Source organism: Canis aureus, chromosome 1 (genome assembly GCF_053574225.1).
Source record: "Canis aureus isolate CA01 chromosome 1, VMU_Caureus_v.1.0, whole genome shotgun sequence".
Lineage (NCBI taxonomy): Eukaryota > Metazoa > Chordata > Mammalia > Carnivora > Canidae > Canis > Canis aureus.
The window spans coordinates 121,876,485-121,888,774 of NC_135611.1; the positions used below are offsets into that span (position 1 = coordinate 121,876,485).

General features: G+C 54.7%; 1 protein-coding gene across 14 annotated transcripts in view; it reads right to left on the bottom strand.

The window, feature by feature from the left end:
- Window positions 1-12,290, bottom strand: part of ZNF536 (zinc finger protein 536) — a 430,531-nt gene that overhangs the window by 232,509 nt on the left and 185,732 nt on the right. For 7 of the 14 annotated variants that reach the window (XR_013356748.1, XM_077856582.1, XM_077856510.1 and 4 more), the window contains exons 1-2: window positions 11,601-11,664; window positions 4,752-6,929 (exon numbers count right to left, since the gene is read on the bottom strand). Coding sequence is in view for 13 of the 14 variants with exons in the window: in XM_077856582.1 (XP_077712708.1) it covers window positions 4,752-6,929; window positions 11,601-11,661 (2,239 nt within the window). In the remaining variant the exon portion in view is untranslated. Of the gene's footprint in view, window positions 1-4,751; window positions 6,930-11,600; window positions 11,665-12,290 lie in introns of those variants that run through there. The other 7 variants (XM_077856554.1, XM_077856529.1, XM_077856538.1 and 4 more) reach the window with 1 other exon arrangement.

Consider the following 12,290-nt stretch of genomic DNA (forward strand, 5'->3'; position numbering starts at 1 on the left):
CACGGGGCGTCCCCTGGTCCTCTGAGTCCCCTGCCTGGAGGCTGAAGGTGCTCGGAGAGGAACAGGAGGAAGAAGCCTGATAGGGCAGTTTTCCTGGAATTGCCTGGAAACTTTTACTTTCTGTTTCCTCTGCTGATAATGACGGTCTTGGTTCTGCAGCCAGCCCCGCGCTTCCCCCTCCCAGCCCCCTGTTGCTGCACGCCATCCCCAAGCTCCAGTATAAAGTTTGGCTTTTGCAGCAGGAAGCAGCTGGGCCAAGCAACCAGCGAATGATAATGACCTCAGAAATCTGCTGTTCGCTCGGCAACAATAGGGTGCTCAGTCTACTGGAAAATTGTGTTCATCAGCTAACTCTGCTCAGTTACTAATTGACATTGCCAAATATTTTAAGAACAATTGGAATGCACAAGCAAAAAAAAAAAAAAATGAAGATCTTAATCCTCAGACTTAAATTTTTTTTCTTTTTCTTTTTCTTTTTTTTTTTCCTCCCCCCTCCCCCGCCTTCTTCGGGGGGGGGGGTTGCCCAGATTTGTTTGCGTGGAACAGGCAGGGGCTATGACGAATGGGGGCAGGGAGGAGGAGCCCCATCAGAAAAAGAGGTGGCGGGGAAAGAAAATCTATCATATCACTGTACGCCCCGATGTAAATGCAAGGGAGCCCAGGATAAAGGCCTCTGATGCGTGGTCAATGGGCCTACACAGGATTGGAGACCCAGCATCTCAGGAATGAGGCTCAGGCAACAAAAGGAGACCCCACAAGGCTTCCAGCCCAGCTGATCAAATAATCCTTGACCATCTCAAAATATCATAGCAGAAGAAGTAGGGGTTAACACTGTTTTCATCTGTGCGTCTCTCCCTGGCTTTCCATTGATCACGTAACTTAGCCGACTTTATTTAATGAACAGAGGGTCAACGCATTCAATTACCCCCTTCCCACCATCAACACTTCAATTAGCCCCTCTCCAAAATTATGGGGAATGCAGAAGGTAACTGCCCTGTTGGATATAATGAACAGTATCGTTTCTTAGTACATTAAGTTTTAATTATTCTGAGCGTGATTTCCAAGGCAAAACCCAAAGAAACAGAACTTTGGTCGTCTTCTGGCTCAGAGGAAAGCTCAGATCTGAGCACAGGCTCTTCGTGGAGGTTTCGGGGAGAGACGCAGAGATCCATGCCATTGGAGGGTTTTGCACGCGAGCCGGGAAACGAGAGGGAGCGTCAGGACAGCCGCCCCGCTTTCTAAATGTCATAAAAGAGTAAAACGTATAAGCTGCTGTTTTCCAAACAGTTTCCCTCGGCGTCGTACAGGGAGGCAGAGACGACATCCACGCTGGTGCGAAATTACCGGGGAAGTCAAATCATCAACAAACAACAACAACAACAACAACAACAGCAGCAGCAGCAGCAGCAATAAAACAAAGGGGGGGGGGAGATGGGGAAGTGATCCATGTGACTGGTTTTGTCCATTTTCTGTTAGAAAATATGACCTCTCAATTTGTCAAAGGTCCTGGTTTTCGCGGTTGATCTTAAGCTCGGTTCTCAGCAGTTTGGAGAGCCAAAGAACAAACACATTTTCTGGTTCACTGGAATCACTTTCACATGTTCACTGATTCAAACATTCTTTTGCTCACATAACAAACAGCTGCATCCCACATTAGCCTAGCCAGTGACAGTCGCCCATCTCGGCAGTAACTGTTTGATTGCAAACTTGACCCCTTCTTCGTCTCGGTCTGAGCAAGACATTTTTAAACAGCCACTCGGTTCCCAATCCTCCTTTGCAAAGAATTACATCAGATAACAAAGGACGCCTCTGCCACTCATTGTAAGCCTTCTTCTGGAGATCTGTTCTAAGAGGCTCTCTGTAAAAAGGTTTTTTATGATGAATTCAGAACTACTATCATGTTAAGAGCAGCGATTTATAAAGAAGAATTCACTGGTTAAGATCTGAAAAAATAGTTTCTCAGGCCCTACTGACCCAGTTTCCAACAAAAAAAGAATCAAGTGATGCAAATTAAGTTTTGCGACATTGTTATGCAGTCTGAGAAATTTGTAAAACCGTGTTTTGCAGTTATTTCTTAATAGAAGCCTTAATAAGTGCTCCTTTCTTTACTTAAGGGCTTAGAGATTCTTTTTCCCCCCACCTTCACCTTGCAGGTTCCTAACAGGTAATAATAAAAATGCCTATTGTGTCAAGACTTTTATTTAAATGCTTATTTTTAATCGCACTTTACACAAGTCACACTTGTTAGAAATCAGAGGGAAGACTAACCAGATTTGGTTAAGGGTCCTAATCCCAAGGAAAACCTGAATGCCCCCGGGGCGCGGGGCTGATTTGGGCTGCATCTTGGTATGCCATCAATTTTCCTACTTAGTCGGAAAATTATGAAAGGGTCTAATTTGAATATGAAGAAAACAAAGAAGTCAACCAGAAATGAAAGAATCAGTACTCACGATGGTAAAATACTTCAATGAGGAAAATTAAAGTGAGAAGATCACTGCAACTCAAGAATAATTCTCCTTTGAGTTGTAAGCCCGGTTGGTTGTTTTAAGCAAAGTGGATTTCTTTTTTTGTTTTGTTTTTTGGTTTTTTGTTGTTGTTATTGTTGTTTTTTGTGGGTTTTTTTTTTTTGAGGTTTTTTTTTTGTTTTTTTTTTTTGCAACAGAGTATTTACAGATATGGAAACTACAGAGATAGAATAGTGTGAGGCTATCACTTGGCCAGAAGGTGGGAAAAACATGGTAAACACGTCATTAATAAAGCCGAACATTTGGTGCCGGAATATTCTGCTGAGACCTTTTCATTTCAGCAGGTCTGGGAGAGGGATGAAAATCTGTCAATGTTAACTCCTCATCACTCCAAAAACTTAGGGGAGCCAGTCTGCCCTCTGCCTCCTGCCCCTTAAAGGCCCCCCATCCCCACCCCCCTGGATCCAAAAACAGTGCAATGATGCTCCCCCTGCACCCCCAGAGCAGGGGACCTCTTCCTAGGAGGGCGGAAATCGTCCCTCCTGACAGTGGGCCCGCCTGGCACTTTGCTGCCTCTGCACGAGGGGGATGGATCCATTTTTCAGGAGTTCCTGCTGTCAGGCCGTGAAACTCAGACACCCTTCCCTGGCATCTCATCCGTCGCGCGCAGCGGTCACCCCGTGCGCCGGCCGTGGCCTCACGCCCTCCGTGGTACTCACGCTCCCGGTCAGGCCCTGCCGGGCGGGGGGGGGGGGGGCAGGGGGGTGCTGGGAGGGGAGGGGGCCTCACCAGAAATAAATCGCCGGCGAGTCTAGGACTCCAGGAGCAGACAGTGTGTTTCATGGGTATTTAAACAGCAGCATTAAGTGCTATCGGAATCTCTGGAATGTGCAGTTCAGATTTATGTGCCTTAACAGTTCTTTACTGGTGGGTGAGAAGCCTGCGGACCCACGCTTTCCGTTAATACTGATTTTTGTCCTGGAAGAAGGGTTAGGCCGAGGCACGACAATGACAACAGAGCTAAACCGGCATCTCCTGAAGAACTACGGCGGTCAACTGCTCCCAATACGGACATGTTCACCGGAACCCAGAAGGGGAAAAAGGGGGGGTGGAAAAAAGAAGAAGAAGAAGAAGAAGAAGAAGAAGAAAAACTTTACCAAAATGACCCTCAACAGTGCGCCGCCACGCCTTTCACAGTGGGCGATGCAGTGCCTTGAGGTGCCTCAAACTGTCTTTCATTTTCTAGACTTAATGGCTGATTGCAGAAATCAATGTTGCCATTAGTAACAGGGTATTTGTTATGGCATGATTTCCTCTGTTGTTAGGCTGCAGAATGATTACAGTATTAGCGAGATGCTTTCTTTATAAAGGGCTACAGATATAACTTTCAATTTACCATCCATTAGAAAGGGACTTTGAAAATAGGGATGCAGGCAACGAGCTTACCTGCTGTTAGGTAGGGATTTTAATTTAGCAGTCTTAGGCCAGTGGGCATTTTTGTTTTGTTTTGGGGTTTTTTTTTTTTTTTTTTTTTGGGTGGTTTCTTTTTTTTTTTTTTTTCTTTTCCCCCAAACCGGGCCAGGAAGCTTCAGCGTTTCACAGACATTTCGATGACAGATTTTCTGCTTTGCTATTTTAGATCGCAAAGCTGTACCGCCCGTGTAACACAGTACGATTTGAGACACGCCGTCGTGCATCTGTGTCTCAAACCTCTCTGTGTTTTTCCAAACCGTCGGGAGGAGAGTGGTGTGTGTGGTTCTTCGGGCTAGAGGGGCCCGGCAGGTGGGCAGGTGAGCCACGCTGTGATTCTGGGAGGGGTCGGCCGCGGGGGAGGGGGGGGCGGGTTGGACAGGAGACAGGTGTGGCCTGGCGAGGGAGGGTGGGGACGCCCACATGTGACGACCTTGGGGGTCCGAACTTACACCTTCACATCACGGATGGAGCCGAAAGGTTCCAGAGACGAGGGGATGATGGCGGATGGGGATCGGGGCACACACTGGGGAAGGACGGGCCCTGCCTGTTGGTGGACACAGCGACTGGCCATGGCTGCCGTGCACGCAGGAGGATCAGCTCTGCTTCCTGGTAGCCAGGGTTCAAGGGAAGGCCAAAGGCTGGAAATGCCAGCCTTCCCTCGAGGCAGGTCCACCCGCCGCCAGCTAGGCCCAGGAGCTCAGGGCCCACCTGGAGGAACCGCGACGGCCCTTCCCCGGAGGCCCACGGACAGCCGGCCTCTCCCCGCCACACCTCCCCGGACAGCGAGGGCCCCCATCTCCCCCGGCAGCCTACCTGAGGAGGACGGCGAGGAGGGGTGCGGGCTGTCCTCCTGGGCACTCCCGGTCTGCGAGAGCCCGCCGCCGGCCCCGCTCTCCTCGGTGACGTTGGAGGAGCCCGGCGTGGTGGAGCGGCTCACCGACTGGGACTCCTGGTCGCTGCCCGAGCCGCGCCGCTCGTCCAGGCCCACGTGCAGCCCGTCCTCGTCGCCCTTGCGGTCCCGCTTGTGCACGCGGGAGTGCACGACCACCTGGTGGTAGGTGCGGAACACGCGGCCGCAGTCGGGGCACTCGGTGGGCTTCTCCTTCATGCTCCCGGGACCCTGCAGGTTGTACTCGAGCGCCTGGTTCAGCCCGTGTGACAAAAAATCCCGACTGCCTTCTAAAGGGTCGAGCTTATTTGGCAGGTCTCTCTGATTGCCCACTTTAGTGCTGTGAACGAAATCAGCAGGCATTTTCTGCTTGGAGCCATCTGCTCCCACTAACACGTACTCCCGCTTCTCCTTATCAAACATAACTCCGGCGTTTGCCAAAGTGTCTTCGTGGTTGCGCTGTAGCTGATGCTCTTTAGACAAGAAGCCGTGCTCCATGGCCATGCCCCTGGCCATGAGCTGCCAGGCCTGGTAGCTGTTGACCGGGTCCATCTCGGCAGCCTTGGCGGCCGCCTGCAACCGCTCGATGCAGCTGGACTTGAGCGGCGGCACGAGGTTGAGGCACCCCAGGAGGGAGTGCTTGTCGCCCTCGGGGACGCCGTGGGCCATGCTGGAGATGGGCGACAGCAGCTTGCCCAGGACCTCCCTCTCTTTCATGGGCAGCTCCCCCTTGCCGTAGAGCTGGCCGGGCTCGCTCAGGCCGGCTTTGTCCGGGGCCATGAAGCCGCTCTGCAGGCAGGACAGGTACCTGGAGTACAGGTTGGCGTGGGCCTCCTGGGACATGCCGCCCATGGGCGCGGGCACCTCCGGGTCGCTGGGGGACTTGTTCTTCACCGACAGCTTGTTGAGGTGGACCTTCATGTGGTTCTTGAGGAACCAGGGCTCTTTGAAGCGCCGGCCACAGATCTGGCAACAGTGCTCGAAGGAGTCTTTGTGCTTCCGCATGTGGCCCTTGAGGAACCACGCCTGGCTGAACACCTGCCCGCACACCTCGCAGCGGAACTCGTTGGCCGACTGCTCCCCGCCGCCGTTGGGGCCCTGGCCCTGGGCCGACTCGGCGGTGATGTGGGCCTTCTCCACGTGGCTGATGAGCTCCTCCTCCTGCGAGGCGGCGAAGTCGCACAGCGTGCACTTGTAGGGCTTGTGCAGGATGCGGATGTGGCGGTCCAGCTCCTCGCGCTTCTTGAACTTGCCCTTGCAGAAGGTGCAGCGGAAGCCGGCGGCCGGGACCACGGCGTCCTCCTGCACGCTGGCCGGCTTGGGCGAGGGCGCCGGGTGGGCCACGTCGGGCACGCTGGGGTTGGCGGGCAGGGCCAGGTTGCAGGCGGCCAGCGGGGCCTGCTGGGCGTGCGGCAGGGGCTTCAGGTCGGGCCGGGGCTGCAGCAGGCTGCTCTTCATCTGCTTGTCCCGCAGGATGGCTCTCTCCTCCAGCTCGTGCAGCAGGCGGTTCTCCTCGCGCACCCGCCCGCGCCCCTTCCCCAGGTTGCCCAGCTTGTGGGTCCGCAGGTGGATCTTGAGGTTGCCCTTCTGCGCCGCCCGGTGGTCGCAGTAGGGACACTTGAAGGGCTTCTCGCCCGTGTGAGTGCGCATGTGCAGGGAGAGGATGCTGTTGAAGCGGAAACGCTTGCCGCACAGCGGGCACGGGTACTTGCGGTTTTTGCGGGCGTCGTCCTCGATGTCGCTCATCTGGGACATGATGCCCAGGTTCTGCCCGTTGAGGAACTGCTGCAGGTCCACCCGCCCGTTGAGGCTGGTGTCCACGTCCCGGCCCAGCTGGTTGGCCAGGAGCGCCATCTGACTGCCCATGGGCTGGCCGCTCATGGGCACGTGCGCCTTCTCGTCGAGGGGCGCGGGGGCCTTGTCCTCGGGGTTGGGCCGGGGGTGCAGCTCGGGGAAGGCATGGCTGAGCTGGGAGGTGATCTGGTGCAGCTTCTGACTCATGGCATACTGGCCGTTGAGGACGGGGCCGCTCAGGTGGGGCTCGGCCTCGGGCGCCGCCGCCGCCGCCGCCACTCCAAGGCACAGGCTGGCTTCTTCCATCCCTGCAAACCAAGAGCGAGAGTTCAGACCCGAGCCGGGCACCGCGGCGCGGCGGACGCACAGCATCGGCTGCTGGGGGATTTGCATTGCGGGCCTTAACCTACACGTAAGGATGCCGAGGAATTAGAGTCAAAAACAATAATAAAAGGATGAATTATTAAATGCCAATTATGCAATATGGCACCGCTCCTCCAATTTGCTTTGGCGATAGACCGTCTTCCTTGTATTTTCTATTTACCGACTGCAATTATTCATTCACGTGTAAATTATTCATGTTTTACCACTTTCAACACCTAATAACAAATCGAGGGTCTACGTGTTAAACTTTTCCTCCCGTCCCCCTTGCAGCGCCCGCACCTGTTGGTTCCGTTCAGAGTTTGCCTTCGAGCAGAAAGGCTTTCACCGCGAGACCAGAGACTCACTTGGAACTTTTGTTTCCGGTGACTATTTTCAATACATTCGCCAGTCTGAGATGAAAGAGATTATTTTATGATTTGCTCCCCCCCCCCCAAAAAAAAAAAACCCCAATGGCATGATATTTACTGGTACATAATAAAACAAGATAATGTTTTGGGAAAAAATAAAGTAAAGGACAGGCTTTAGAACAATAAAAGGGATTTTGCTTTAGTCAACAAAAAGTGCAGTAATATCTCATTAAGCTGATTAGTATGCTGCTTAGAAACAGTACTAGGTGCTGTAACACATGATTATAATCATAAAAATCCTTCAGTGTTTGCAAGGAAGCATTAACGAGGTATATTAAATTTTAAGGAGACTGCGAGTAGCGGCTTTGCAAACCTCAGAGATTAAGATTTAACCCTTATGTTACGAAACGCTGTTATTTTGTCATTTGGTAACCGTGCCCGTCAAAGGAGGTGTAAATTATCCGGTGACGGAATCCTAGTGGATCGTTGTCGTCGAGGCTGTTCGTTTTTGGGTGGGGGCGAGGACTGACACCGTGTGATGGGCCCTCCCTGCCTGGCACTGGCATGCTATCCCAGGCAGGGACTCTGATTGGGCTTAAAGAGATCCTTTATAGAACTAGATAAAAACCAATTAAAATCCAGGGATGATGCCATAGGAAGTCTCAACCAAGTTTGAGTGTTTTTAATAACTTTCCCAGAATACAGTAATGAGTACAAATTGTACCTGCAGTATGTGTTTTGCAGAAAATTAGAACTCAAAGCTGTTTGTTAAACACTAACACTCAAAGCTGGTCTGCGTAATTGCTTTTAATGCTCCTCTCTGCCCCCTCCCCAGCCTGTGCAGACCTGCGAAGCCCACACTGCGGGGCGGGGGGGGTGGTGGTGGAAGGAACCTGCACGCGCACGCATGCCCCCAGCCGCCCCATCCCCACCGCGGCATGCCAGGAGCTCAACTCTGAAAGGCAACGAACCCATGCCTGGGTCCTTCCATGTCCAGATCTGCCTTCCACCTGAAGGAGTCCAAATTCGCCTCCTGCAACTGGAACAGTCTTTGCACATCTCTCCTCTTTGTATCCCGATGTTTACATGTGTCGGCCAGCCAGGGGGTCCGGGAGCAGCGCTTAACCCCGGCCAGGACTGATTCCTGGGCCAAGCGATTCCCTCCGGGGACTGGTAGGGGACAGAGCTCAACTGTGGAGGAAATGCATGCAGCCCTTGGGGGAGACGGGGGGGGGGGGTGGTCTGCTACCTACCGGGCCTCCTGCCAGGCAGACTGTGCCCGGCATGGAGGGTCTCCAACGGGAGACCTGGCTTCCTTGGCAAGAGGACGGGCCGTGAGTGCGTCTTGCAAGGGGGGGGAAGGAAAAGACATGAATGTGTATCTGCAGGAGGGAGAAAAACTGCAGCCACGGCGCGGGGCTGGCTGCGTCCAGGAATGAGGCCGTGGACGCCTGCGCACATTCACGCGCGCATCTAGGCACATGGTCACCTGCAGCACAAGGAAGCCTCCCGTGCCCCATCTTTCCGTTTTGTTTCTGGTGGCGGTCTACACGCAGATTAAGAAATAATAATAACAAAAAGTCCATTTTGGAGACTGGTCAGAAAAGGAGTACTTTATCACGGAGATTCTTGTATCCGTTCGCCAAACTTGCGGAGTTCCCGCCGGACGTCAGGCCCTGTCCCTGGCACTTAAGACACCCTGGTGGACAAGAGTGGCCGGCCCCAGAGCCCGTGGCACCCAGTGCCCAGCAGGGAGGAGCAGGCCCAGGGTGCGGAAGTTGCTAGGGCAGCTCCGGTGCCTGGAAGACCCCAGGCAGGGACCCCGTCAGCCCCCAGGGCCCTGCCCGGAGCCCCTTCTCCACCTTCCAGCTCCATCCGGCTGTGCTGGCTCCTCTCCCAAGCAAACACGGATCATGACCCTGAAGCCACTGGGGAGTGCTCAGAATTCCACCCAACAGCTCTGGGGAAGTTTGGAAAGTCCAAAGCCAACATGGCTGGCCCACATCCAACGGCTGCCCAGTTGGCCTTCTCAGAAGACATGAATCCAGAAAGACAGGCTATTTTCAGGTTGCTGCTGATGAGCTGACGCCAATTCAGCAGGAGGGAGAGGAGGCTGAATGTGCAATACAGCGAGACTGCAAATCAGGTTGGATGAGGGGCACCAAGTCGAAGACCATCCCCCGTCCCTACTCGTGCTGGATAAGTAACGGCTCAATTTGCTCAAATGATGAATGTGGGGAGTTTGCAAGTGAGGCCTGGACAGAGAATTCTTTTAATACGTTAAAAAAAAAAAAAAAGAATTCTTTCAGTCAACAAAGCTTTAATAAGGAACTGGTCTTCAGGTGCCATTGCTGACGCGTCAGCTGAGGGGAGATAGAATGTTCTAGACCGTGCAAAGGTACAGCCGGCTCCCTGTCCTCACGCGGGTCTCAGCTCACAGGGCCCCTTGTCACGAACACCGCCGTGCCTCCCTCGTCTGAGGCTGTTGCCCCCGGCCTCTCTCGACCCCATCACCTTCTCTTCCTTCTCCAACAGCACTTACCACTAGGGCAAAGTTTTGTCGTTGACCCTCTTACAAACGTGCACGGTCACGGTGGAAGCCTCCAGGCCCAGGGGCAGAGCTGGCCCATTGTAAGCTCAGCATTTTCTGGCCAAATGGATGGATAAATGAATGAAGACACCCTATAAACATAGCCCGTAAAAGAAAGCTAGCCCTATAGGAGACACACTCTCCTCCCAGCCTCGCGCCACCTAAACTCAGCGTTTGCACAGCTCTCAGGTTCTGCTGGGGTTGGTTGGAAGGGTCTCTGGCTAACCTAGGACAGAGGGGATCAAAAACCACCAAGGGGGGCCACCCCCACCAGCAGCGCTTTCACCATATGTGCCCGGGGTGACTGTCCCAGGCCTGGGCCACCGCCGAGCAGCTATCCCCTTGAGAACTCACTCAACCACCCAACGGGGGACCCATGGGAGAGCTCAGAATTTGGGCAGAGCTGGCCGGCTCTCAAGGAGATGCTCTGAGGATTACAGCCCCCGGCCCCTCCAAGGAGCCCCACTGGGAGAGGACCGGCCCCGCCAGACAATTATCTCCGAATGTTTGGTGAGACCGGCTCCCCGTGATTCCGTGAGCAGGTGCAGGCCCTGCGATGGGTCAGTCAGAACCGATGCCAGCCGCCAGACTCAGAGCAAGAAAGGGGAGCGTGAGTTCTTGGAAAGAGCACGGGGTAATTGGTGTGCTGTCCCCGGGCCAAAGCAGCCGAGGCAAGATGAGCTGGCCCCAGGCCCGGCCTGGGCCTCACAAAACCTGGGTCGGCCCCAATTTCTCCAGCCTTGACACTTCACCCATCCGGAATTCATTTACCCCTTACGTCAGTCATTCGGTAAATCCTTGCCAGGGGGCCCTCTACGTACCTGCCGTCAAGGGCCTCTGGGGTCCCGGGGCCAGTGCAGGCGAGGCCACCGGTCACAGGAAGCGATGCAAAGGCTCAGAGAGGCTGAGCTCATGGTTTGGAGACAGGAGTAACCACGACGGCTTTGGCACCAAGGTGTGTGTGCGTGCGTGCACGAGCACGTCTGCGCTGGGGGAGGCAGGGGTTCCCTCCGTAGTAGCGCTCTAGAAACTACAGAGGCACACCCCGGGGAACTCAGGGATCGTTAATCCTGCTCTTAGGGAGACTGGATCCCACTGCAGCCCTGAGAGCTCACGGGGCCGGGGAGGTGAGGCTCCTGCAAGGGCTCCCCGGCCGGCCGTGACTCGGCTCCCCCAGCCCCTCGGGGGGCAAGCGCAGGGAGAGTGCCTTCCCTTCAGACCACGCGGTTCCCTCCTGCCGTCAGTGTGTCTGGCAGGGCCTCCTGCCACAGGACAGTCCCCCGTCCCAGTCGCCAGGGCAGATGAGTGTCGGCACGTGGCACTGCCGCTGCTCAGTCACCAGCTCCAGGGAGCACCTGGAGCATCGTGTGCCCCACCTAACCTTCTGGACTTTTTACCCCAGGAGCCCGGACAGGGCTGGCTGGCCCCGATCCCAGCGTGGGGCAAGCCGGGGCCTTCTGAGCAGCCTCCACGGCCACGCGCGTGACCATCCCACGCAGGTAGGGAAACCCGGGCACGATTCAAAGCACGGACACCACCGCCCGGGCCCTGAGGACAGCCTGCCGCGGGCCTTCAGCTCCGGGCCCCCCAAGGCTACACGAAGCCCGTCAGGAAGCCCCGGGGGACTCGTGGAAGGAACCGAGGCAAACGCAATTTACCTAACGGTGCAGGGAAAGGCAGCCACGCTGGGCAGTGGGAGGCCGCTGCAAACTGCCGCATCTGGGACCCCTCCCCCCCGACCCCGTGGAAGCTTCACAGCATTCCACCCCAGTCCTGGCCCGGCCTGCCCCCCGCGTCGCGGCGCAACGCTGCTGTACCCGAGGCGCCGTCAATATTGACAGAGGACCAGGCGTGGGCGCGAGTCCCGGCCACCGCGGCATTCCGCACCACCCTGTGGAGAGGCCCGGCCCTGCGTCCGAGCCCAGGCCGGGCCCCGCTGAGAGCCTCAGGAGGCGACCGAGGTTTCCTTCCTGAGCCGAGCAATTTCGCGTTTCACGCCACGGTATTCTCAGCCCTGGAAAGCCACCGCTGGGTGCGCAGATTATCAAAATACATTCTGTGTCATCATTCCCATCAGCGCAGGTACAGTGAGCCATTCAGCCGCCTTTGATGGCGCTAATGGTTATTTTGATTTTGTATTTCTGCCTTCAAAACTATTTCCTGTGATATCAATGACAAAAGTTTTCACTTAACTCTTCCAATAGAGAACCTAATTGTATCTTTCGCTCAGAATGAAATTTAAAACTATCAGGACACCAGAAATGCCAGCTGCTACGAGTCTAAATAAATTTTACACAAAAACACAGTTTCATTTTGCTAGCACAGAAAAAAAGAAAGTAATCTTATGA